The 24,402-nt window shown below is 42.7% G+C and overlaps 1 protein-coding gene across 1 annotated transcript in view; it reads right to left on the minus strand.

The window, feature by feature from the left end:
• Positions 1 to 24,402, minus strand: part of Gycalpha99B (guanylate cyclase 1 soluble subunit alpha 2) — a 68,193-nt gene that overhangs the window by 21,280 nt on the left and 22,511 nt on the right. The window contains exons 2-4 of the mRNA XM_071668968.1: positions 12,945 to 14,396; positions 5,788 to 5,855; positions 4,126 to 4,214 (exon numbers count right to left, since the gene is read on the minus strand). Coding sequence (XP_071525069.1) covers positions 4,126 to 4,214; positions 5,788 to 5,855; positions 12,945 to 13,367 — 580 coding nt within the window. The 5' untranslated portion in view covers positions 13,368 to 14,396. The remainder of the gene's footprint in view (positions 1 to 4,125; positions 4,215 to 5,787; positions 5,856 to 12,944; positions 14,397 to 24,402) is intronic.

Here is a 24,402-nt window from a genome sequence, read left to right on the forward strand (position 1 = left end):
GAAGGTATCACTGTACACTGTTGGCTGGTCAGTATTAATACAGTGGAGGGCACTATCATACACTTGGTTGGTCAATACTAATAGGTAAACATACACCTTGATCACTACTCACTGGGAAGGACACAATTCTAGCTGGTCATTAGTGGCAAATCATTACACTGTTGATACCACATTTGTAACAAATGCAGTGGGACATTACAAATTGGATCGGTCGATAGTTAATGCATGTTAATCTCTGAACCCTTTCAAATAGAAGCTAATCAGAAATGCTTCTTAGCAACCAACAATTCCTATGCTAAGATGAATGGAATATCTATTTCCAAAGAAGTTCATCCAACTCCCTCGAATTCAAAGGAGATAATGTGCAACACATCTCATTTTTCCATGTTAACTGTATCACTGAATATCTTTTCACTGTATTAACATGTGAAGTTAAGTGCTTTACGCCTCCATCATCATCATCTGTTCATAATTGTTCTTAACTTACGTCCACCAGCCCGTGAACAACGAACAGTGTTCTATCTCACTTAAGTATTACTTTATGAACACACTTGAAACACACAGAAGTCGAATTTGCCTTGATGAGCACCAATATGTGTGTGTGTGTGTGTGTGTGTGTGTGTGTGTGTGTGTGTGTGTGTGTGTGTACCTAAGTGTTTTCTACATATGCTATCTTTCATCCCTCTCCCATGTACCATTCACAATATGCAAGTGTAGCTATGTATATTCTACATATACATGCCTCTTCTACGTATACTATTGGCTAGTACATTCAACCTCCCATCCATCCAACACATAGACATCCTTCCTTACCCCCCGTCTATCACCGCTTCTTGGTTATTCTTTCTCCCCGCTGCACCAGCACTGTCAAGGATGATTAACGTGCCTCTTATCAAGGCCTGTGCTGGCCGAACCTCTCACTCCCACCTCCCTCACAACACCCTCGCTCACGAAAACGCCTCGCGTGGCAAATGGTCAGTTATCGTTCCTCCGTCATCCTGCGCCCGAAGCCATCGTACGCCCCGGTAATTCACTTACAGCATCTGTCCATCTCTCTTGTGCACGCCCTCTCTCTCTCTCTCTCTCTCTCTCTCTCTCTCTCTCTCTCTCTCTCTCTCTCTCTCTCTCTATGGGTCGCTGAGTCTTCGGCGTGGATAGGAGAGGTGGATATGGGTGGATAGAGTGTGTCTTTTGGATTGAGGTGGATAGGAGTGGATAGACTATTCTTGGATTTGCCTCTCATGGACGCATTCTGACGCTGTCCTTTCAAGTGAGGTTCGGTCAATTGAATGGGGTCATTCTGTATTTATTCCCAGGCAGAAATAAGGGGAGGAATATATTCCCAGGTAGAAATAAGGGCAGGAATATATTCCCAGGCAGAAATAAAGGGAGGAATATTTTCCCAGGCAGAAATAAGGGGAGGAATATATTCCCAGGCAGAAATAAGGGCAGGAATATATTCCCAGGTAGAAATAAGGGGAGGAATATATTCCCAGGCAGAAATAAGTGGAGGAATATATTCCCAGGCAGAAATAAGGGGAGGAATATATTCCCAGGCAGAAATAAGGGCAGGAATATATTCCCAGGCAGAAATAAGGGGAGGAATATATTCCCAGGCAGAAATAAGGGCAGGAATATATTCCCAGGCAGAAATAAGGGCAGGAATATATTCCCAGGCAGAAATAAAGCGAGTAATATATTCCCAGGTAGAAATAAGGAGAGGAATTTATTCCCAGGTAGAAATAAGGGGAGGAATATATTCCCAGGCAGAAATAAGGGCAGGAATATATTCCCAGGCAGAAATAAGGGCAGGAATATATTCCCAGGCAGAAATAAGGGCAGGAATATATTCCCAGGCAGAAATAAGGGCAGGAATATATTCCCAGGCAGAAATCAGATGTCTCGCAAGTCACTGGGAACCCCACACCTCGAGGCAAACATAAGCCAGCTGCCTTGATGGTCGAGTGAATGGATAAGAATCACGATGATATGAGCCTTTCAGACCCAGTGGTCCTTAGCATCCTCTTACCGCCGACAGCTCCCCTCACATGGTTCGTTGTGCAGCTAAGGCCACCTCCAGTGTGTGTGTGTGTGTGTGTGTGTGTGTGTGTGTGTGTGTGTGCATATACGAGAATACAATATACAGAGCAAAGGATTATGCAATAAATGCATGGATGTATTGCGCTGGTATGTGTGTCTATATATATATATATATATATATATATATATATATATATATATACATATATATATATATATATATATATATATATATATATATATATATATATATATATATATATATATATATATGTATATATATATATATATATATATATATATATATATATATATATATATATATATATATATATATATATATATATATATATATATATATATATATATATATATATATATATATATATATATATATACATATATATATATATATATATATATATATATATATATATATATATATATATATATATATATATATATATATATATATATATATATATATATATATATATATATATCAAAAAGGTCTGTGCTCTTTGATGTTATCAAACTGAATATATCAAAATAGAACATGACCCCAAAAAACAAGGTTTACTATTTTCTTGATATGAACACGTATGTACTGTGCTGGTGATGAAAATGCTACCCCACAGTATTTGGAGACAAAAGTGTCACAATCCTATCTGATACCAAGGTAAAAATCGTATTACCGAACAGAAAATAGAAAAGAAATATTCATTATATAACTCCCATATAGAGAGAAAGAGCGCGCAAGATGACTTAAACTGACTCCGTTATATATTGTATTCGGTAATTCAATTTAGTTTTTAATCTCGACCAACTCCCTCGAGAGAGAGAGAGAGGGAGAGAGAGAGAGAGAGAGAGAGAGAGAGAGAGAGAGAGAGAGAGAGAGAGAGAGAGAGAGAGAGAGAGAGAGAGAGAGAGAGAGAGAGAGAGAGAGAGAGAGAGAGAGAGAGAGAGAGAGAATAAAGAAAAACCCCCCTGGAAGCAAACGAAAGAAGATGAAATCAAGTCCTTTTGTATCACTTTAGACACGGAACACTTGACCCAAGAAGTGGCAACGCTAAATTCGGGTTCCAGGATGGATCCATCTCTCCACCAACCCTTCCTTCCCCAGCAGAGCTGGAACCAAGCTCTGGAAAGCTTATGGAACACGACGCTCCCTTTTTTCTCCCCCTCCTCTCAGTCCTGAATGAACTCGCTCCCCTCTGTGTGTGAAAATCTCCAACAGCTTATAACTTCTGGACGTAAGATGGCGTCTATGACCTTAAAGGGCGAATCTAGGTCAACAAGGGATTGACCAAACTGCTCCAGCACGATTGTTTGGGGTGATTAGAGCAGTCTGGGTCATCAGGGATTGGATGGTCAGCTTATTCGCCCAGGGTGGAGCTCCGGGTTTTACCCAGCGTTCGTCACCTGACCCAACCCAACGAGAGTGAGTAATGGACTAATGACTTTACGAAGTGTCATGCCCCTCCCCCCTGGACCTGAGGGCGGTTTGTGAGGTTTTCATTGGTCAGACGGAGAAGAAGGAGCTGCCTACCTCAGTCCTCTCTCTCATTGGTCAATAATATTTCCCCTAATCTTGAACATGTCAATATACAATTGGACTTGTCATACCTTCCTCACACTTGAGAATGTGACACGAGCCACGTAAGGTCGTGTTACTGGGTATACTTTAACTAAGAATGGACACTATTGGTTTCCACCCGAGTTTGGTTTTGCTGAACTTTGACCAGTTTAAAGGTTAGTAAACTGAACGGTTTAAGAGCATCGTTAAAAAGGTGAAGAACATCAGTATAAAACTGATAATTGCTCAATTAACAATCATATTCAACGATATATATAAATATATATATATATATATATATATATATATATATATATATATATATATATATATATATATATATATATATATATATATATATATATATATATATATATATATTCAGTGTACATGAAGGCGAACATTCATAGAACACATTTTGCACTCCAACAGCAAGGATTCGAACCCCGCACCATTTGTGGGGAACTCACTTAGCTGAGTGATTAAGGGAGTTTGCAGGGGTTACTCACCCAGCTGAGTAATGAGGGTGGACAGCAGATCATCCAAATGCCAATCGTCCCACTCCCTGACACTCTCAGCCACTATACTCAGTTTCCGTCTGTAAAGAAAACAAGAAAATGTGTTTTTCCTCTCAACATATTATTCAAAAATGTTTTTCTTTTAAGTCTTTTAATCCAAGTAATTTTGTAAACAGTTCTATTATGACACAGAGGCTTAGTATTCACTGAGTAATGTTAGAATGAAAGTAATTTCTTTTACAACGTGTAGCTCAAATGATACTGAGAGATGGTGTTGTTTACTCTCTCTCTCTCTCTCTCTCTCTCTCTCTCTCTCTCTCTCTCTCTCTCTCTCTCTCTCTCTCTCTCTCTCTCTCATCACTTACAAACTTTTTCATACCTTTGGATTTAATAGCTGTCGATAGTTGAAGGTCATTAAGCAATAATGTCTACCAAATGTCAAACATCTAATTAGAAAAATGTCAAACATCAAAATGAGTAAAAAAGAGATTATCTGAAACGCCTATAATTATAATTGCGTTAATGAGCTAATGACCCATTAATCACCTTTGATAGTGACCCTTCCGTCCATACAGTTCCGTAATCAAGGCTCTTTGGAGATAACATAAGTGCCTTTAAGATGACATAGATTGAAGTTAATGGATGATTTGATGAATTTAATTTCTCATTAAGACCTGAGAGGCCATTTTTAAAAGACCTATTGGGCAAAAATATAAAGAGATGCTTTGATGAAATTTTTTGAATAGAGGAAGTTAAAACGAAGTCACAAATAAAGTGGAAGGTCTATTAAACTCTAAATAGATATGTTCTCTCTCTTTATCTATCTACAGAATAAATGACCCACACGATCAAGATTTTACGTAAAGAAATTTTTAGACGATTTTAGGAGAAGACAAAACAGAATAAGCTATCTATATATTTTCAAAGAAATGAATCGTATGCAAAAAAAACCAAAAAGATAAACAACTCTATCGAAGCTGAACTGAAGTGGAGTGATGATGGAATTTATGATTCCCGTTAAGGGATCATGGAGTTCTTGTTTCCTATGTGGGATTCAACCCTTTTCATGGCACGGTGCTGTGTAGTAAATACAGGACGTTGAATTCCTTTATTTGCATAGACCCAGATGCTCTGTTTGGAAATGGAGTTAAGTCGTATTTACGCCTGTTATTCCGATCGAATGAATATATATACATACATATATATACATATATATATAAATATATATATATATATATATATATATATATATATATATATATATATATATATATATATATATATATATATATATATATATATATATATATATATATATATATATATATATATATATATATATATATATATATATATATATATATATATATATTTTGTCTTAGTGTGTGCATGAATCTGCCTGAAAAGCTGCTAGGAACTGTATGCAAATTTGAGAGCCTGTGTGTGTGTGTGTGTGTGTGTGTGTGTGTGTTTGTGTGTGTGTGTGTGTGTTCATTTTGGATGCATGGTTGATCACCCGCCTGGGGAAGAGTGGATGCTCGTCGGTACGTTTCAGAGAGAGAGAGAGAGAGAGAGAGAGAGAGAGAGAGAGAGAGAGAGAGAGAGAGAGAGAGAGAGAGAGAGAGAGAGAGAGGGTTGGGGAGGTCATCTCACCTGAGGGCCTTCCATTCCAGGTCACCGCTCCTCAGCAGCGTGTCCAGAGCCAGCAGGAGGTGGTCAGCCTGCCGGAGGGGAAGAAGAATGACAAGTCACGGGTGAGTCGAGGGAATGAGGAAGGACATTTGACAGCGGGTCTCCCACAGACGTGGTGTCCGGTATAGTAGAACACACACAAACCCGTGTCATTATCATTATCATTATTATCATCATTATCATTAATGTTATCATTGTTATCATCTTTATCTGTAATATCATTATCATCATTATTGTTATCATTATTATTATTATCATTATTATTATTATTATTATTATTATTATTATTATTATTATTATTATTATTATTATTATTATTATTATTATTGTCATTATTATGATTACTATTGTTATTATTATTATTATTATTACTATTATTATTATTATTATTATTATTATTATTATTATTATTATTATTACTATTATTATTACTATTATTATTATTATTATTATCATTATTATTATTATTATTATTATTATTATTATTACTATTATTACTATTATTATTATCATTATTATTATCATTATCATTATTATCATTACTATCATTAAGATTATTAATAGTATTATCATTCTTGTTATTATTATTATTATTATTAATGCCATTATCATCATCATTATTATTGATATTATTATCATTATCATCATTATCATTATCATTATCATTATCAATTATCATTATCATCATTATTACTATCATTATCATCCTAACCCACACCTCATCTATCCAAATATGTAAACAGATTCCTTCACTTTCTCCTTTCTTTTTCGAATGAAAATTTCTCACATGATCTCACATAACTCCTGCCTCTCGTTTTCTTCCCCAAATCTAGCCCCCCACCATCCGTTTTCTTACAATGGGAATTAATCAAAGATAAAGTCAGTGTTCGCGGATGTAAACCCATCTAGTAAATTCTCAGGGTTGGGTTATCAGTCCTGCATGCCATCTTTCCTTCATCATCTGTATTCGAAAAAAGATTGAGTTATATTGACAACACGAAATGATCAGGTAAAGAAAACGTTATGTGTAAGATACTAGGGAAAACGTAATGTGTAAAGACACTAGAGAAAACGTTAAGTGTAAAGACACTATCGAGAAAACGTTATGTGTAAGATACTGGGGAAAACGTAATGTATAAAGACACTAGAGAAAACGTTAAGTGTAAAGACACTATCGAGAAAACGTTATGTGTAAGATACTAGGGAAAACGTAATGTATAAAGACACTAGAGAAAACGTTAAGTGTAAAGACACTATCGAGAAAACGTTATGTGTAAGATACTGGGGAAAACGTAATGTATAAAGACACTAGAGAAAACGTTATGTGTAAGACACTGGAGAAAACGTTATGTATAAGACACTGGAGAAAACGTTATGTGTAAGACACTGGAGAAAACGTTATGTATAAGACACTGGAGAAAACGTTATGTGTAAGACACTGGAGAAAACGTTATGTGTAAGACACTGGATAATAGTAAATATTATTTAGTTACATACGAATGACATCAAGTGTCTGTTAGAAATATATAATGCTGTTCCACGTTTCCATTTATATACATGATTAAACGCGTTTCTTTCCTTTTACGCCACACACGTGCGGCTCTCTCTCTCTCTCTCTCTCTCTCTCTCTCTCTCTCTCTCTCTCTCTCTCTCTCTCTCTCTCTCTCTCTCTCTCTCTCTCACACACACGCCTATCTCTCTCTCTCTCTCTCTCTCTCTCTCTCTCTCTCTCTCTCTCTCTCTATATATATATATATATATATATATCATCATAACCCTTCTATACCCGGCAAACAACAACTTCTCCTTTTATAATCCTTTCATACAGGAAGTAAACACGAGAAGAGCGTAAAGAGAGAGAGAGAGAGAGAGAGAGAGAGAGAGAGAGAGAGAGAGAGAGAGAGAGAGAGAGAGAGAGAGAGAGAGAGAGAGAGAGAGAGAGAGAGAGAGAGAGAGAGAGAGAGAGAGAGAGAGAGAGAGAGAGAGAGAGAGAGAGAGAGAGAGAGAGAGAGAGAGAGAGAGAGAGAGAGAGAGAGAGAGAGAGAGAGAGAGAGAGAGAGAGAGAGAGAGAGAGAGAGAGGAGTGGGTGTGAGTGAGTGAGTCAAGACTCGCTGGTTCGCTGACCTCCACACCTCCCTGCCTGCTAAATATAGCGAGACTCACTTATATGTCCTCAAGACAACATGGTAATATGATACACCTTCCCTACCACCTCTTCCTCCTCTCACCTACTCCTCTCCTCCTCTCATCTCTTCTCCTCCTCTCACACTTCCTCTCCCCCCTCTCCCTCACCTCCTCTTCTTCTCCTCCCCTCCTCTCACACCTCCTCTCCTCCTCTCACACTTCCTCTTCCCCTCTCCCTCACACCTCCTCTCCCTCATCTCCTCCTCTCACCTCCTCTCCTCCTCTCCCTTACATCTCTCCCTCATCTCCTCTCCTCCTTTCACCTCCTCCTCTCCCTCTCCCTCACGTATATATATATATATATATATATATATATATATATATATATATATATATATATATATATATATATATATATATAGTGTCCTTGTGACCTTTTCTATTTCGCAACGCTTGGCTGGCTCTCTCACGCCCTTCTGACCCCGCTTGACCTAATGTCACATGACCTTGCTCACCCCTGAAAGCTTTTAACCTTTTCTGGAAAAATTTCATATCTTTTTCTACTCTATTTCAGATAATTCGACGAGCAGAGAAATGGCCATGAGGCAGTTCGGATTTTATATATATATATATATATATATATATATATATATATATATATATATTCTTTTTTTTAGGTCATCGAATAGATTTAACCTTGCAGTATATTTTTTTTCTCTTTTGACTTGTTTATCCCATTTTCTTTATAGCATTTTCTAAAACCAGTTTATGACATGAATCAGTTATCGTATCGGTCATAGGGTCGAATGGGGGGGAGGTTAATTCTCTCTCTCTCTCTCTCTCTCTCTCTCTCTCTCTCTCTCTCTCTCTCTCTCTCTCTCTCTCTCTCCCCCTCTCTCTCTACATATACATCTTTCTAAGCGTAGTTCAGTAATACGATAATACATATATATAAATGGAGGATGATAATGCGTATTTATGGAGGATGATAATGCGTATATATGGAGGATGATAATGCGTATATATAGAAACTGGATTATATGCTGTCATCCATATTATATTCTGATCCAACCATATACTCAGCATCAAAAATATCTGCTTCCGAAAATCAGTAATTATTATTATCATTTTTTATTTTTCGTAGCGAAAGGCCGTCTCATATGTCTGGGGTTAGTGGGGGGGGGTAGAGTTTCTATTCCCCCCCATTTCATATCTCTGGGGTTGGGGTGGGGGTTTCGAGTTACCCTGTCTCATATCTCTGGGTTGGGGTGGGGGTTTCGAGTTACCCTGTCTCATATCTCTGGGGTTGGGGTGGGGGTTTCTAATTACCCTATATCATAGGTGGGGCTTCTATTCCCCCTATCTCATATCTCTGGGGTGAAGGGTGGTTGGTTTCAATTCACTCCCCCTTCCTCTATCTCACGTCTCCTGGGTTAGGGAGAGGTGGGGTTGGTTTCTAACCCCCCCAACCCACCCACCTCCCCTCCCCCTGATATGGAGTATCACTCACACATACCTGAGCTGCGCGCGCGCGCGCCCCTTCGATCTGCCCCACTCTCTCTCTCTCTCTCTCTGCCAAGGAGTGGCAATAGAGAGCAACTGTCTCATTAATTCCCCAGATATCAACACTACTACCCCTCCTTCCTCCTCCCTCCGTCCTCCCCCAGCCACTCCTCCTCCTCCTCCTCCTCCTCCTCCTCCTCCTCTTCCTCCTCCTTCCCCCCCCCGATGTATGTTGCCGGCTCGCGCCACAGCTCTTAATGAGCTGTCTGCCTCTGTCCCGACCGTGGAGGAGGAGGAGCAGGAGGAAGCTGCTGCTGCATGATGCGCGTCTCGCTCCTCCGCTCCATCTTGTTGCTTCTGCTGCTTCCGTTGGTTGATGTGTGGGAGACCACCACCTTTTACACGAGGATGGACCGTTATGATGCCTCGTCCTCTCCTAGAGGAGCTGATGGTGTGGAATTTCCTTTCTTTCTTTCTTTCTTTCTTTCTTTCTTTTCCCATCTTCCTATAACTAATCAAGTACCAGTAGCGTATTTTCTTCCATTCTTTTCTTTCACTTATTTTTTTCTTCTTTTCTTTCATCCGATATGGCCATTGATTGAGGGTTGGTCTTTTCGTGCGAAATAGATCCTAAATCACACACACACACACACACACACACACACACACACACACACACACACACACACACACACACACACACACACATACAAGCGTACTTGAAAAAACTCTACGTATAAATCACTCAGAGAAAAATGAGGAAGATGAAAGCACAGGCCAGCACAGGCCAGCATTCATGTCTGTGTATCATTCCCTCAATTATGGGTACACGACTCTGTAGCACAGCGGTACGACCCTTAAGCACGACCACACGACCCTTAAACACGCCGGTACGATCCTCGACCACAATTCAAGACACGTGTGATGACCTGACCTCCGACCCAGAAGCAAAGTCAGGTCAAAAGTCCACCATAAGGAGGTGTTGGGCGGTGTTTGGTGGTGTTGGGCGGTGGTGGGTGGTGGTGGGTGGTGGTGGGCGGTGTTGGGCGGTGTTGGGCGGTGCGGTGTTGGGCGGTGTTGGACGGTGTTGGGCGGTGTTGGGTGGTGGTGGGCGGTGTTGGGCGGTGTTGGGCGGTGTTGGGCGGTGTTGGGTGGTGGTGGGTGGTGGTGGGCGGTGTTGGGCGGTGTTGGGCGGTGTTGGGCGGTGCGGTGTTGAGCGGTGTTGGGCGGTGTTGGGCGGTGTTGGGCGGTGTTGAGTGGTGTTGGGCGGTGTTGGGCGGTGCGGTGTTGGGCGGTGTTGGGCGGTGTTGGGCGGTGCGGTGTTGAGCGGTGTTGGGCGGTGTTGGGCGGTGCGGTGTTGGGTGGTGTTGGGCGGTGTTGGGCGGTGTTGGGCGGTATTGGGCGGTGGTGGGCGGTGTTGGGCGGTGTTGGGCGGTATTGGGCGGTGTTGGGCGGTGGTGGGCGGTGTTGGGTGGTGTTGGGTGGTGTTGGGCGGTGGTGGGCGGGCGGTGTTGGGCGGTGTTGGGCGGTGGTGGGCGGGCGGTGTTGGGCGGTGTTAGGCGGTGTTGGAGGTGGAGAGGAGGGAGGAGAGGAGAGGGGTGTCTTATGTATTTGATGATCTATATCCATCTACTTTTTTGGCATAGACATCGCGGCAGAGATTCTATGGGGCTTCCCCCAGCAGCTCTCCAGACGATAGAAGCCGACCCCGAGAAACCTTTCGTGTTCTTCAGGGTCAAAAAAAAGGGGAAAAAAAAAGAGACAAAAGAATATAATCATTCTCTTTTATAAACACTTGTAAGGTTCCTTCTTTCACGTCCCCCTTGTAGATCACCGTGGTTGGTTAAGGGTTCATTTGTTCAATGGCTTTTTCCAAACTCCGCTCTCGATACGAGGGTAGGTCATAGAAATAGAAATAAGGCCTTCAAAAGTGCTTTCTAAAGACTTTGACACCTTTGATGGGGGGGCAATCTGTGGGTCTTTGAATATTGAAAAAAAAGGTATTTTTTATAGACTTTGGAAAAGTTTACATGAGGTTGGAAAGATGGCTTCACTGGTTTATTTATTTTAAACGCTTAAATGGCTTCTGAAAAGCTCTGAGGCGTTTAAAGGGTATCTTAATGACCTTGAAACATTTTCAAAACCGAATCTTGAAGACATTTAAGGATTTAAATGACATTCTAAATCCCTTCAGATCTTTAGTAGCCATCTTAGAGGCCTTAGAATATTTAAATGCCATCTTTAAATGCCCAAATCAAAATATATCATTTTAAGAAAAGACAATTACGAGAAACTCTAAGTATGACGCTATAGCAAGGTGGATGGGACTGCGCGTTTTCTTCGTAGCTATACTTCCCTCAGTCTCAGAATAGAGAGATCGAAGTGGCTGTCTCTCAGCATATAGCTGCTGCTATATCATGGCCCGTCTTGTGGTGTTGAACCCTACGCAACTCTCCTTCGAAAGAGTGTCTGCTCCTGGGAGAATGATAGATGGCTGCACTCATCTATCTATTTTTCTATCTATCTATCTATCTATCTATCTATCTATCTATCTATCTATCTATCTATCTATTTATCTATCTGTCTATCTATCTATCTATCTATCTATCTATATACATGCAGAGGTATATCGACATACATTTTCATTGTTTTCCAAATAATCTTTTTCATTTAGAATTACGAAACACCATTGCAGAGCTTCCCTCTCCACCAACACACACACACACACACACACACACACACACACACTCACACACACACTCTCACTTGACGTTTAAACTCACTCACACTCATATCACACTCACACTCAGCCGTTTAAAGTGCGAGTGTGATGCGCAAGCCTTCCTCCTCTTACGTCTGTTACTGTTAGAGAAACAGACGCCAGAAAATACTCCATTTCAAGAGCTGCAATAACGTGATTTTGCTCTTTTAATTTCACTCGTGTAAAATCATCATTCGATTAAATAACGTCAAGTTACGTGACAGCCTAATTTCATTATGAAAAATAATAATGAAAAAAAAGAAGAAAAAACCACGTCGTTTTATATGCGAAAGTTCTTGTTAGGGGGGGGGGGGGGGGGGGAAGGGAGGAAGGAAGGTGGTGAGGGAGAAGGGGTAAGGAAGGTGGGGGAGGGAAGGGGGTTGAGGGAGAAGGGGGAAGGATGGTAGGTGGGGGAGGGAAGGGGGTTGAGGGAGAAGGGGGAAGGATGGTAGGTGGGGGAGGGAAGGGGGTTGAGGGAGAAGGGGGAAGGAAGGTGGGTGAGGGAAGGATGTTGAGGGAGAAGGGGGAAGGAAGGTGGGTGAGGGAGAAGGGGGAAGGAAGGTGGGGAAGGAAGGTGGGTGAGGGAGAAGGGGGAAGGAAGGTGGGGAAGGAAGGTGGGTAAGGGAGAAGGGGGAAGGAAGGTGGGGGAGGGAAGGATGTTGAGGGAGAAGGGGGAGGACAGGGGGGGTTATACCACACAGAAGGACGTATATACATCGAGTATACTCACGGGTATGGTGATGAAAGACCACACCGCCTCTGTCATGTTCTGGAGACTCAGTGGCGTGTTGGGGTCGAGTGGTTCTCGAGCAAGGGTGAGCAAGGGTGTCGAGTCGTCTTCATCCTGGGGTCTGAGTCGACCCCCAGCTTCCCCACGCTTGACCCGACCCCCGGAGATCTTGCGCCCCGCCACCACAGGCGTGGAGGGAGAGCGGGTCATGCGGGTGTAGGAGTTCACCCTCTCTTGCACCGAGCCGACCATTCTCCTGGGACTCCCTCCTCCTCCTCCTCCTCCTCCGCTGGCTTCTATGGACGTCCCTCTCTCCCACCCGCGGGCGGCTGAGGCGCCCCTGACGCGCCCAACGCCACCGCCGTCTTCCACGCCCGCGCCCACGCCGGTGGGGACGCGGGCGCCGCTGAAGGGGCACGCCATCTCTCTCTCCCGGGTCGGATCACATGGTCTCCACCTTACTCCCGAGACCTGTCCTCCTCCTCTGGGTCCTTCAGCCACACCATTCTCCGGTGCGCAGGGTCTTCGAGTGACCTCACCTCACCTTCCACACCCCCCACCCCCGATGGGACAGGTCCCTGTGTGACCTGTGACCTGATGCGACAAGGTTAAGGAATTTTGAATGACCTGTGAACCTGGTGCGATAAGGTTAAGGGTTTCCTGAGTGACCTGTGACCTAGTACAATAAGAGTATAAGTCTCTGAAAGACGTGTGACCTGGTCTCACAAGATTACGGGTCCCCTGAATGACCTTTGACCTGGTGCAGACAAGAGTACAGGTCGCTGAATGACCTGCAGCATAATACAACAAGACCACAGAGAGAGAGTGTCTTCAGGTGAACACGAAGCTGATGAGGTCAACACGAACAATGGCTCTGCAGTGATCAGGGACGAAGTGTAGGAAGGACACAGGATCCTTAGGTGTCTGGCTCTGTTTACAGCCAACAGAGGCCCGTAACGGGTCCCAACCCTCTTTGTTTTTGGGGTGACAAGAGACCTTACGTAGCACCGTGTATAATATGGTCCGTGAGAAATGACAGACCTTGTGAAGCAAGGATTTAGATTCTTTAGCGAGTAAAGACCAAAATAAGGGAGAGGTACACAGGTCCCTTTGTGTGTGTGCGTGTGTGTGACGAAGGATTAATGCTACAGAAGCACAGATCAGTTGTGTGTGACCTGTGACCTGATGCAACGGAGGCAGAGGTCACTGAATGATGCCAAGTGTGACCTTAGCCAACGAGGGCACAAGTCCTCACGTGACCAGATTGACCTTTGGGGAGTCACTATACATGTCCTCAGGCAGACGGTCTGACTTGTGGCAAATTGGACATTAATCTGAGGTGACTTCGGTTTGTAGCCTGTTTCCCGAGGGAGGCAGGGAGCGCTTGTGGAATCAGAGGAGTCGTCGCCTCTCTGACGAGAATCCAAAGACCATTGTCGTCATCGTCATCATCTGGAAATCAAGACAACATATGTGAGACTTTATAGTTTGAATAGGAACCGTAGAATGCTAAGGGCATATTGGAGACGCGGAAGGAAAAAGGTGTTATGTGTTTACGAGAGTGAGAGGGTTCAGTACACTCTAACATGAAATGAACCAAGGTTTTCTATCTAAAGTGTCGTGATCTTGGAGGCGTTTTGAGAAGATAGAGAATGTTGGTAACGCAATGCAGGGATACCAGATGAGAGTTATGGGACATTTCGAGTGGAAGATCTTAAGGAAATAGTTATCAAGCATGGGGGGGATTTGTATAGTATACAGAGGGTTAGTTGTAGGTGTACGAGAAAGGGCAGTTAAGAGATGGAAAGACGAAGATGAGTCACTAATAACACAGAAAATGGTCTTGCATGTGCTTTATGTTCAGGGAAGGAGTGCGTGTGATTTGGAGGAGTATAAGATAAAGAAGCAGGAGATTAAGGAAAAGGCACGAGAGCTGAAAAAGAAGATGAGAGAGAGAGATGAGGAGAGATAGTTTCGGTTTTATACAAGGAACTGGATAATGTGAGTAGATCAAAAGATAGACAATGGGGTTTAAGGAGACGAGGGCGGATGTGGTATCAAACAGAGATGTGAAAATAAGATGGAATGAGCATTATGAAGGACTGTTGATTGTGTCAGATGAGTGGGTGGCGGATGCGGTGGGACCGGAACGAAATGGGATGTGGAACACGAGAGCCATGGCAAATATTACGATGGTGAAAAGAGATAAGGTTATGAAAACCTTACGTAAGATGAATCGGGTTGTTATGATGAGGAGGATAATGATGCTGTTGTGTAGTTAACAAGGTTGTTTGACTTGTTGAATGGCCCAGAGTAAAGCGTCTGAGGACTGGCGGAGTGTTCTTGTAGTGTCCTTGTGTAGAGACACAAAGGGGACAATGACAGTTTCAGTTAAATACTCCTGGAAACGTTTATAGGAAAGAAGTGACTAAAAGGCTCATATTGTGAACGAAACAGCTGACTTGGGGTAGGGGGGAAGACAACGTGATCTCAGGAATGGTTCAGGGTGTTTAGACCAGCTTCCTGCTCTGACGAATTTACATTTGAAATCCTTTGAGGAATAATAAGGACTTGTGTGTATGTGTGTGTGTGTGTGTGACATTTGTGGATAGGGAGAGAACATGCGATGGTACTGAGAGCCTCACATTTTGGAATATGCCCCTTATGTCTTGGGTAAGCGGGACTTCGCTGAGAGCAGTGAAGAGTTTTTCCTTTTCTTTGTTGGGAAAGTAGAACATGTGGGCGAATACAAAGGGAGGAAGGGGGATGGTTTCCGCTTTAGGATAGGTTTGTGTCAAGGACGTGTGATGTCCCCATGTATGGCTATCTATATTCTATCTAAGGATGGAATGGTGAGGGAGGGAAATACGAGAGGGTCATAGAGAAAGAGAAGTCTGCATCACACGGTTATAATGGCAGAAGTCAGAGAGAGAGAGAGAGAGAGAGAGAGAGAGAGAGAGAGAGAGAGAGAGAGAGAGAGAGAGAGAGAGAGAGAGAGAGAGAGAGAGAGAGAGAGAGAGAGAGGAGTGAGGGGGTGACCTGATCACAATCTTTAAGTTTTCGAAACCGATCGATGACATGAACAGCGAACAGTTCTTCGAGAGTACATATGTAGGGATAGAACAACCAAAGAACATAACGCGAAATCAAGCAAGAAACGCGTTAACATAAGATGTAAATAAGTACTTTTATATTGTATAAAAATGGTGGATGAGAGGAAGAGAATGACAGAGGACATGGTTAATACAGACGGCAAACATCAGTAGATTTAAGAAGTTATATGAAAGTAGAGAATGTTTAAGATATGGGAACCCACGAGTGTAAAACTCCCTCCCCGTACAGTACAAACAGATAATTACAAGCAGGTGATTACAAATAGGCAATTACAGACAGGTAATTACAAATGAGTAATTATCCAAGGGATCCTACAGCGTTCAGGACTGCGCCATGTTCAGTAGCAGGGACAGGGTGGCCTCCCTTGAAGCAAAAAGCTCTTTGACTGTGTCTCGTCAACTCACAATGATACAACCTCGCAAAAGAAAAGAAAAGAAAAAAAAAAAGGGTGACTTTAACCCGAAATGGAACCTCAGGTCGGCAGGAATCCGGTAACACCTGTATACGAATCCGGTAACACCTGTATACGAATCCGGTAACACCTGTATACGAATTCGTTAACACCTGTATACTCGTGTGTGTGTATGTGTGTGAATCCGTTAACACCTGCATACTCGTGTGTGTGTGTGTGTGTGTGTGTGTGTGTGTGTGTGTGTACCCACCTCTCCTCTGGTGTCATTTCAACGAGAGTTCAGAAATAAGGTCATGACCTGACGGTGGCAGTAGATAACAACATCACGACGCGTAACTTGACTGTGTCACACTTCACAACGACCTCCTCCTCCTCCCTTCCCCACACCACCACCCCACCTCTCTCTCTCTCTCTCTCTCTCTCTCTCTCTCTCTCTCTCTCTCTCTCTCTCTCTCTCTCCACTCATCACCATCACCTCCTCCCCCTCAACCTCCTTCCTCCTGGAATATGTTTACCTTGAGAGTAAATTTCGCTGCGTGATTAAGTTTTCCTCCGGCTCACTGCATCTGGGGCTTCCATTTTCGTCGCGCGCGCGCGTGTGTGTGTGTGTGTGTGTTTCACTGTAAGTTGTTTAAGTGTTTGTATATGTGTTTATATAGCTGACTGGCTGTTTCTTCGTGTCTGTTTACGTATATATATATATGTTTGTGTGTCTTTCTCTCTCGGTATGTGTATATATCTTCGAGTGCGTGTTTGAATGTGTGTGGATGTGTATTGTGATAGTCGGCCCACAGTCAACGCAGCTGTTCATCCACCCAAGGGGGTTCGTCGATAAATTAGGTACCTGGCTCTGGCCAGGGGTGTTTATATATATAAATATTTTCACCATTCCGACCGCAAATGCTAAACCTGAATATGAATAGAGGTGGTTTATGAATATCAATGTTTTATCAATTTCGCACACCTTCATAAGAGGCTCACAAATTGGAACACACGCATATAATTTCTTACAGAAAGCGGAGCTGAAAATTGCATTTCATCAGAAATCAAGATTGGCGATATGTTAAAAGCAAAATAGACAAGAAGGCCCCGTCCAAAAAAAACAGAGCATAGTATACGAAATACCGGGTAGCGGATGTCCCCCTCGTTTGTTATGCTGAGTCGGGACGTGGCTTGCATAAAGAAAATGTGTGAACACTGAGTAGCCACGTAACTCGCTTGTCCAACACAAAAATGAATGTGGACGTTGCCCAAATGGCAAGAAGCCAGAATAATCCACAAAGTCTTTGGACAAGAGGATGAGAGAAGCAACTGAAGCTACGTATATATATATATATATAGATGACAAGCAATACTGTCATAAGAATGATCGCGAAGGATTCCTTTCCTTGTTAAAAGCGATGGGGGAAACAGGTGGTGACGTCGTCGAAGGAGGCGGAGCCAGCAGTCGACACCAGCCAATCAGGATGGGAAGACAGACGCCCTGGCAAAACAGAAGTTTTGTTGTCTCTTTAAACAATGTAATTTCTCCTCTCGCGTTGTTAGTCTGTGTCAACAACGACTTAAGTCGAAATGTAAAAGGATAAAACTTTAGCTCTAGCTTGTGTTTTATATACGTATATATCATACAAACCTCCCACAGCCAGGATCGAACCCGGGACTCCTGTGCAACAGACGGGATCGCCACCGCTGGGCTATGATCGCCCTTACAGAGAAATGACTATTCGAATGCCAGCGGTAGCACTCCCGCCTGTTGCACAGGGGGCCCGGGTTCGATCTTGGCTGTTGGAGGTTTGTGTGTTCTATGAAGGTGCGCGTTCATATGCACTTTGTTCGTATATATATATATATATATATATATATATATATATATATATATATATATAGCCATATAGTGTTTCTGTTTATTTGTTTGTGTAATCTATGACATTACGTGTTCAGTTGTTTATTGCCATTTCTATGCATGCTCTGGGGTCATGTTTGTGTATATGTCTCAAGTTTTTTTGCAAATTGTATTTGTCTGGCTACATCCGTGGCTGCTGAGGGTAGAAGGCTGCGGAAGCCAGAGATGAAAAGCAGGGAATGCAACGGTCAGTCAAAATATAACGAAACATCTACGTCATACGTACTAATATGTGTTGTGAGACCTGGATTGATTCTGTGCCAGTTTTTCTTTTTTTGACCCCTTGACCTACTTTTGACCTTTGACACGTTAGCTGGTACGTTTATCCTCATATTTCATCTGGTGTTGGATGGTGACCTCTTTCGAACTTTGAACTGTGCTGACCTTTTTTTTTTAGCGTGCTGACGAGTGGTACATGGTGGCTGGTGGCTTTTGACCCGTGTGTACCTTCGACTAGCATTGATTTCGCACTTGTATTGACCTATTGTCTTTGCCAACGTACAACCTGTAGTGATCTGGTATTCTGTGTCAATTCTGTTTCGCTTTTTTGACCACCCCCTTCCCCTCCAGGATCTGTAATGTGACCCGTTCAATAAAATTTTCTTCAACTGTGACTTTTGGAACTTTGACATTCTGTGTTGATGTGTGACCTCTCACGCCCTCTTATTTGTGCCTGTTCGTTAATGGTTCTGATCACTGATAACTACTGAATGACCCTGTAGCCTAGGAAACTACTGTACTCTTGGGCCTTCGTCTTACATTGACCTCTAACCTCTGTTGACCCAGACAGTCGTATATACTCGCCTCTGACCTATATCATGAATTAGATTATATCTGTTCCATCACTTATTACTTTTAACCTCTGATGACCTTTGACCCGTGTGCAATTAACATTAACTGTGAGATTTGTCCTGTAAATTTCTGAGGAAAAAAGAAAAATAATTTTTATATGCAAACATGACTGTCCTGTCAGCCACACACGACACGAATGGAGATACACACCAGAGGATGATGAAGCTTGGAGACCAGCGGTAAGCCAGGAGATCAGCTACAACCCAGGAGACCAGAGATAGGCCAGGAGACCAGCGATAGGCCAGGAGACCAGAGATAGGCCAGGAGACCAGCAATAAGCCAGGAGACCAGTTGTAAGCCAGGAGATCAGAGATAGGCCAGGAGACCAGCGATAGGTCAAGAGACCAGAGATAGGCCAGGAGACCAGAGATAGGCCAGGAGACCAGCGATAAGCCAGGAGACCAGCGATAAGCCAGGAGACCAGCGATAAGCCAGGAGACCAGCGATAGGCCAGGAGACCAGCGATTAGCCAGGATATCAGCGATAGGAAACCAGCGATAGGCCACTAACCAATTCTCAAGCTTCCCCACGTAGATATAATGGTCGTAAGGAGATCGTAACTAGAGCAGTAGGTGGGTTAGGTGGGTAGATCAGCTACACTCCACCCTCAGCGTTGTAGGTGGGTAGGACCCACTTTATACACCATCAGAGCATTAGGTGGGTAGGTGGGCTTAGGTGAACTTCCTACACCACCTGAACAGTACTGTTAGGTGGGTTAGATCAATGAACCTACCATTAACCCATCTTTTCCCCCTCCTCCTTCCCCACTGACTAACGCCCTACATTTGATAAAAATAAGTCTCAGTTTATCATAATTAGATACTTTGAAGTTAAATAAATCATACAGTAATGGCCACACTGAAAAAAAAAATACACACACACACACACACACACACACACACACACACACACACACATGTTATGTATCAAATAGATTGTCCCATATTTCTTAAACGTGAAGATTTATTCATATTTCTTCATATTTATGAGTGTAACTTCTAACACTAACATGACACCTATTTAAAATCAGGGGGACATATACACACACCCCCTCCCCTCACGTACCACTGTGGAAAACGTACCATCTAAACTGCTCTTGCGAACCATCAAGGATTCATTCACCTACCCTTTCGTACCACTGTGGTAAACGTACCATCAAGGGTTCATTCACGTACCCTTTCGTACCACTGTGGTAAACGTACCATCAATGGTTCATTCACGTACCCTTTCGTACCACTGTGGTAAACGTACCATCAAGGGTTCATTCACGTACCCTTTCGTACCACTGTGGTAAACGTACCATCAAGGGTTCATTCACCTACCCTTTCGTATCACTATGGTAAACGTACCATCAAGGGTTCATTCACGTACCCTTTCGTATCACTGTGGTAAACGTACCATCAAGGGTTCATTCACGTACCCTTTCGTACCACTGTGGTAAACGTACCATCAAGGGTTCATTCACGTACCCTTTCGTACCACTGTGGTAAACGTACCATCAAGGGTTCATTCACCTCCCAACCTTTCGTACCACTGTGGTACACGTACCATCAAGGGTTCATTCACGTACCCTTTCGTATCACTGTGGTAAACGTACCATCAAGGGTTCATTCACCTCCCAACCTTTCGTATCACTGTGGTAAACGTACCATCAAGGGTTCATTCACCTATCCTTTCGTATCACTATGGTAAACGTACCATCAATGGTTCATTCACCTCCCAACCTTTCGTACCACTGTGGTAAACGTACCATCAAGGGTTCATTCACCTCCCAACCTTTCGTACCACTGTGGTACACGTACCATCTGGACTGCTGTGGCGTACCATCAGGGGTACACGGACCATCAAGACGGCTTCCGCGCACCACTCGCTAACTCGCTGGGCAGAAAGAGGCCTGTCACACCCCACGGCCATGAACATATACAAAGTAAATAACAATGATCCAGTTCTTTGAAGTTTGATACACCAATTTCTCCTCATCTTTAACTCTGATAAAAGCCTCATATCAAATAATGGATAGTTAAATAACGGATAGTTAATGCCCTCCTTCCTTCGACAACACCTTTTATTAAAACAAGAAGACATAAACTATTTATCCAATTATATAAATAAGACACACAAGTTGGCTCAGCCATTTATAGATATTAGCAATGTCTTGGATGCCAGTGTGTTGACGAAAGGTCGACATGAAACTTTAATTGAGTTGTTAAGCTGTTCGCGAAACCAGGGTTAGTCCTTGTTACGTAAAAAAAACTTCAGCGGTGGAATAGAGGATTGCAAATTGAAATTGATGCTGAACGTATGAAGAAAAATGAATTATATACGTAATTTCTTTCCTATGTTGTGATTGTAACAACGTAACATAATAGGTTTATCATTATAGTACAATACTTCGGTGTACAAGATACATTATGATGGTATATATCAGATATACCAGTATACCAGATACAGTATACTAGTATACCAGATACAGTAACCAGTATACCAGATACAATATACTAGTATACCAGAGCTGGTATACGCCTTGTTGGTAGACTCTGTACATATCCTAAAAATGGTGGCAGAACTTTTATACATAGCTGGTGTCAGGATCAGACATTAAGCTTCCAACACTAGGGGGTGGATGAACAGCTGGGTTGACTGTGGACCTACAACCGCGACTAGGATTCGAACCCATGCACTTCCCGTTACCCTAGACTGCCCGTGGATGCGTCATGGTCAGGAACGCCCAACGACCCTGGAGAGAGAGAGAGAGAGAGAGAGAGAGAGAGAGAGAGAGAGAGAGAGAGAGAGAGAGAGAGAGAGAGAGAGAGAGAGAGAAAGAGAGAGAGAGAGAGTTTATTTGGAATGTTGCCCAGCTCGAATGGGGAGCGCCCCGGGTGACTCGGTGAGTGACAGGTGACTGACTGGCCACGAGAGAGGAGTCTCTCTCTCTCTCTCTCTCTCTCTCTCTCTCTCTCTCTCTCTCTCTCTCTCTCTCTCTCTCTCTCTCTCTCCTTGCACTCACATTGTTGATGCTCACGCTGGAAGTGTGGTGTGGCCGTGGTATGTAACAACACCCCCCCCTCCCATCCCACCCCCCACCCCCTCTCACCAACCACCCACTAAACCCCTACACAACCCCCCCCCACACACAACAACCCCCCTACACACACACACACACACACACACACACACACACCCCTATTGAGTACGACTTTACGTCTCTTGGGTATGTGACGTGTTTTTGGTTTTACCTGACCCTTACTTGATGAAGGGCTCTGGTTGAAAGGTCAAGGGCATCGTAGCCAAGGGTCGTAGTGAAAGGTCGTGCTGTATGGTGTTTATTGTCCACTGAATCCAACATACATACATACATACATACATACATACGTACATACATACATACATACATACATACCTACATACATACATAATACATACATACATACATATATACATACATACATACATAAATACATACATACCTACATACGTACGTCCATACATATGTACATACACATACATACATACATACATACATACATACATACATACATACATACATACATACATACATACATACATAGATACATACATACATACAGGCATACATACATTATTCGGTGGTGTGGCCTTCCGCGTCCAATGTCGAACAGACAACAAACACAGGGTCACAGTCCAATCACATACCTGGTCTTCATAGATTTGCTTATACCTAAGATAGACGACTGCCAAAATGTATATACTTTCAGTTATTCTCAATACTTCATCATTCCACTCTACATAAACATTCAGTTATTCTCAGCACTTCATCATTCCACTCTACATAAACATTCAGTTATTCTCAATACTTCATCATTCCACTCTACATAAACATTCAGTTATTCTCAGCACTTCATCATTCCACTCTACATAAACATTCAGTTATTCTCAATACTTCATCATTCCACTCTATACAAACATTCAGTTATTCTCAATACTTCATCATTCCACTTTATATAAACATTCAGTTATTCTCAATACTTCATCATTCCACTCTATACAAACATTTCCTCGACACAGTTTTGAGCAAGATATGAACGTATAATATGTAGACTACAAATAGAATCAATAAACAGATATAGTAGTAGAATTAAGTATATCATATACCTCTGACGTTGTGGAATAATGATATGCCTCATACAAACATGAATCTTTCTCACCCGTTTTCTCTAGTATATCTCATACAAATCTATTCTCGTCATACCTTAGGGATATATGGAGAAAATCCTTCCCCCAGGCTATATAACAGTGTGAGGAGGTTTGCTCAGAACCAGTCTTTATGAAGTGTGAGGGAGGGAGGGAGAGAGTTCCTCTGTGTGTGTGTGTGTGTGTGTGTGTGTGTGTGTGTGTGTGTGTGTGTGTGTGTGTGTGTGTGTGTGTGTGTAACTTCGATAAACATAAACAAGATTAAGAGACGGGGCAACACGAGTGTCATCCTCTCCCTCCCTCACAACACTGAGAAAACAATAGCACAAACACACACGACTTCGACAGACGACTGTCCTTGCTAGACTTCAGCTAAGGTCATGAGGGAAGAAGCGCTTACTTTTCATGTGCTTTTACATCCCATTCTCAATCTACTTACTAACCAACATGACGTGGGGAGAGCATACCCTAACATATCCTCAACATATGCTAGACACATGGAATACATGATGACGATGTGGTTGGGACATTGCCATACAGTAGGAGCTGGGTTCGAATCCTTAGGACCCAGAGGTAAATCACCAACATGACCTGATGTCTTCAAACCACATCCGGGTCGAAATGTGGTGTTTCTCCAAACTGAGCAGAGGGGAAAACAAGTGATATTTAGAAAATGTGGGATAGACTATGCTTTAGTACAACTGAATTGGACGAATCCAGTAAGAGTTTATGTTCAGTACGAGAAAGAGAACGAATATGGAAATGGAGGTGAGGGAAGAGAGAGAGAGAGAGAGAGAGAGAGAGAGAGAGAGAGAGAGAGAGAGAGAGAGAGAGAGAGAGAGAGAGAGAGAGAGAGAGAGAGAGAGAGAGAGAGAGAGAGAGAGAGAGAGGTATTGGAAGATATTGAATCTGGTAGTCCAATGTACTGCCAAATATTGGAAGATATTGCTGGTCGAGGAGGGTGGGAGGGAGGAGGAGGAGGAGGAAGATGGAAGGAGAGCCTAGAC

The sequence above is a fragment of the Panulirus ornatus genome, chromosome 13, assembly GCF_036320965.1.
Source record: "Panulirus ornatus isolate Po-2019 chromosome 13, ASM3632096v1, whole genome shotgun sequence".
NCBI lineage: Eukaryota > Metazoa > Arthropoda > Malacostraca > Decapoda > Palinuridae > Panulirus > Panulirus ornatus.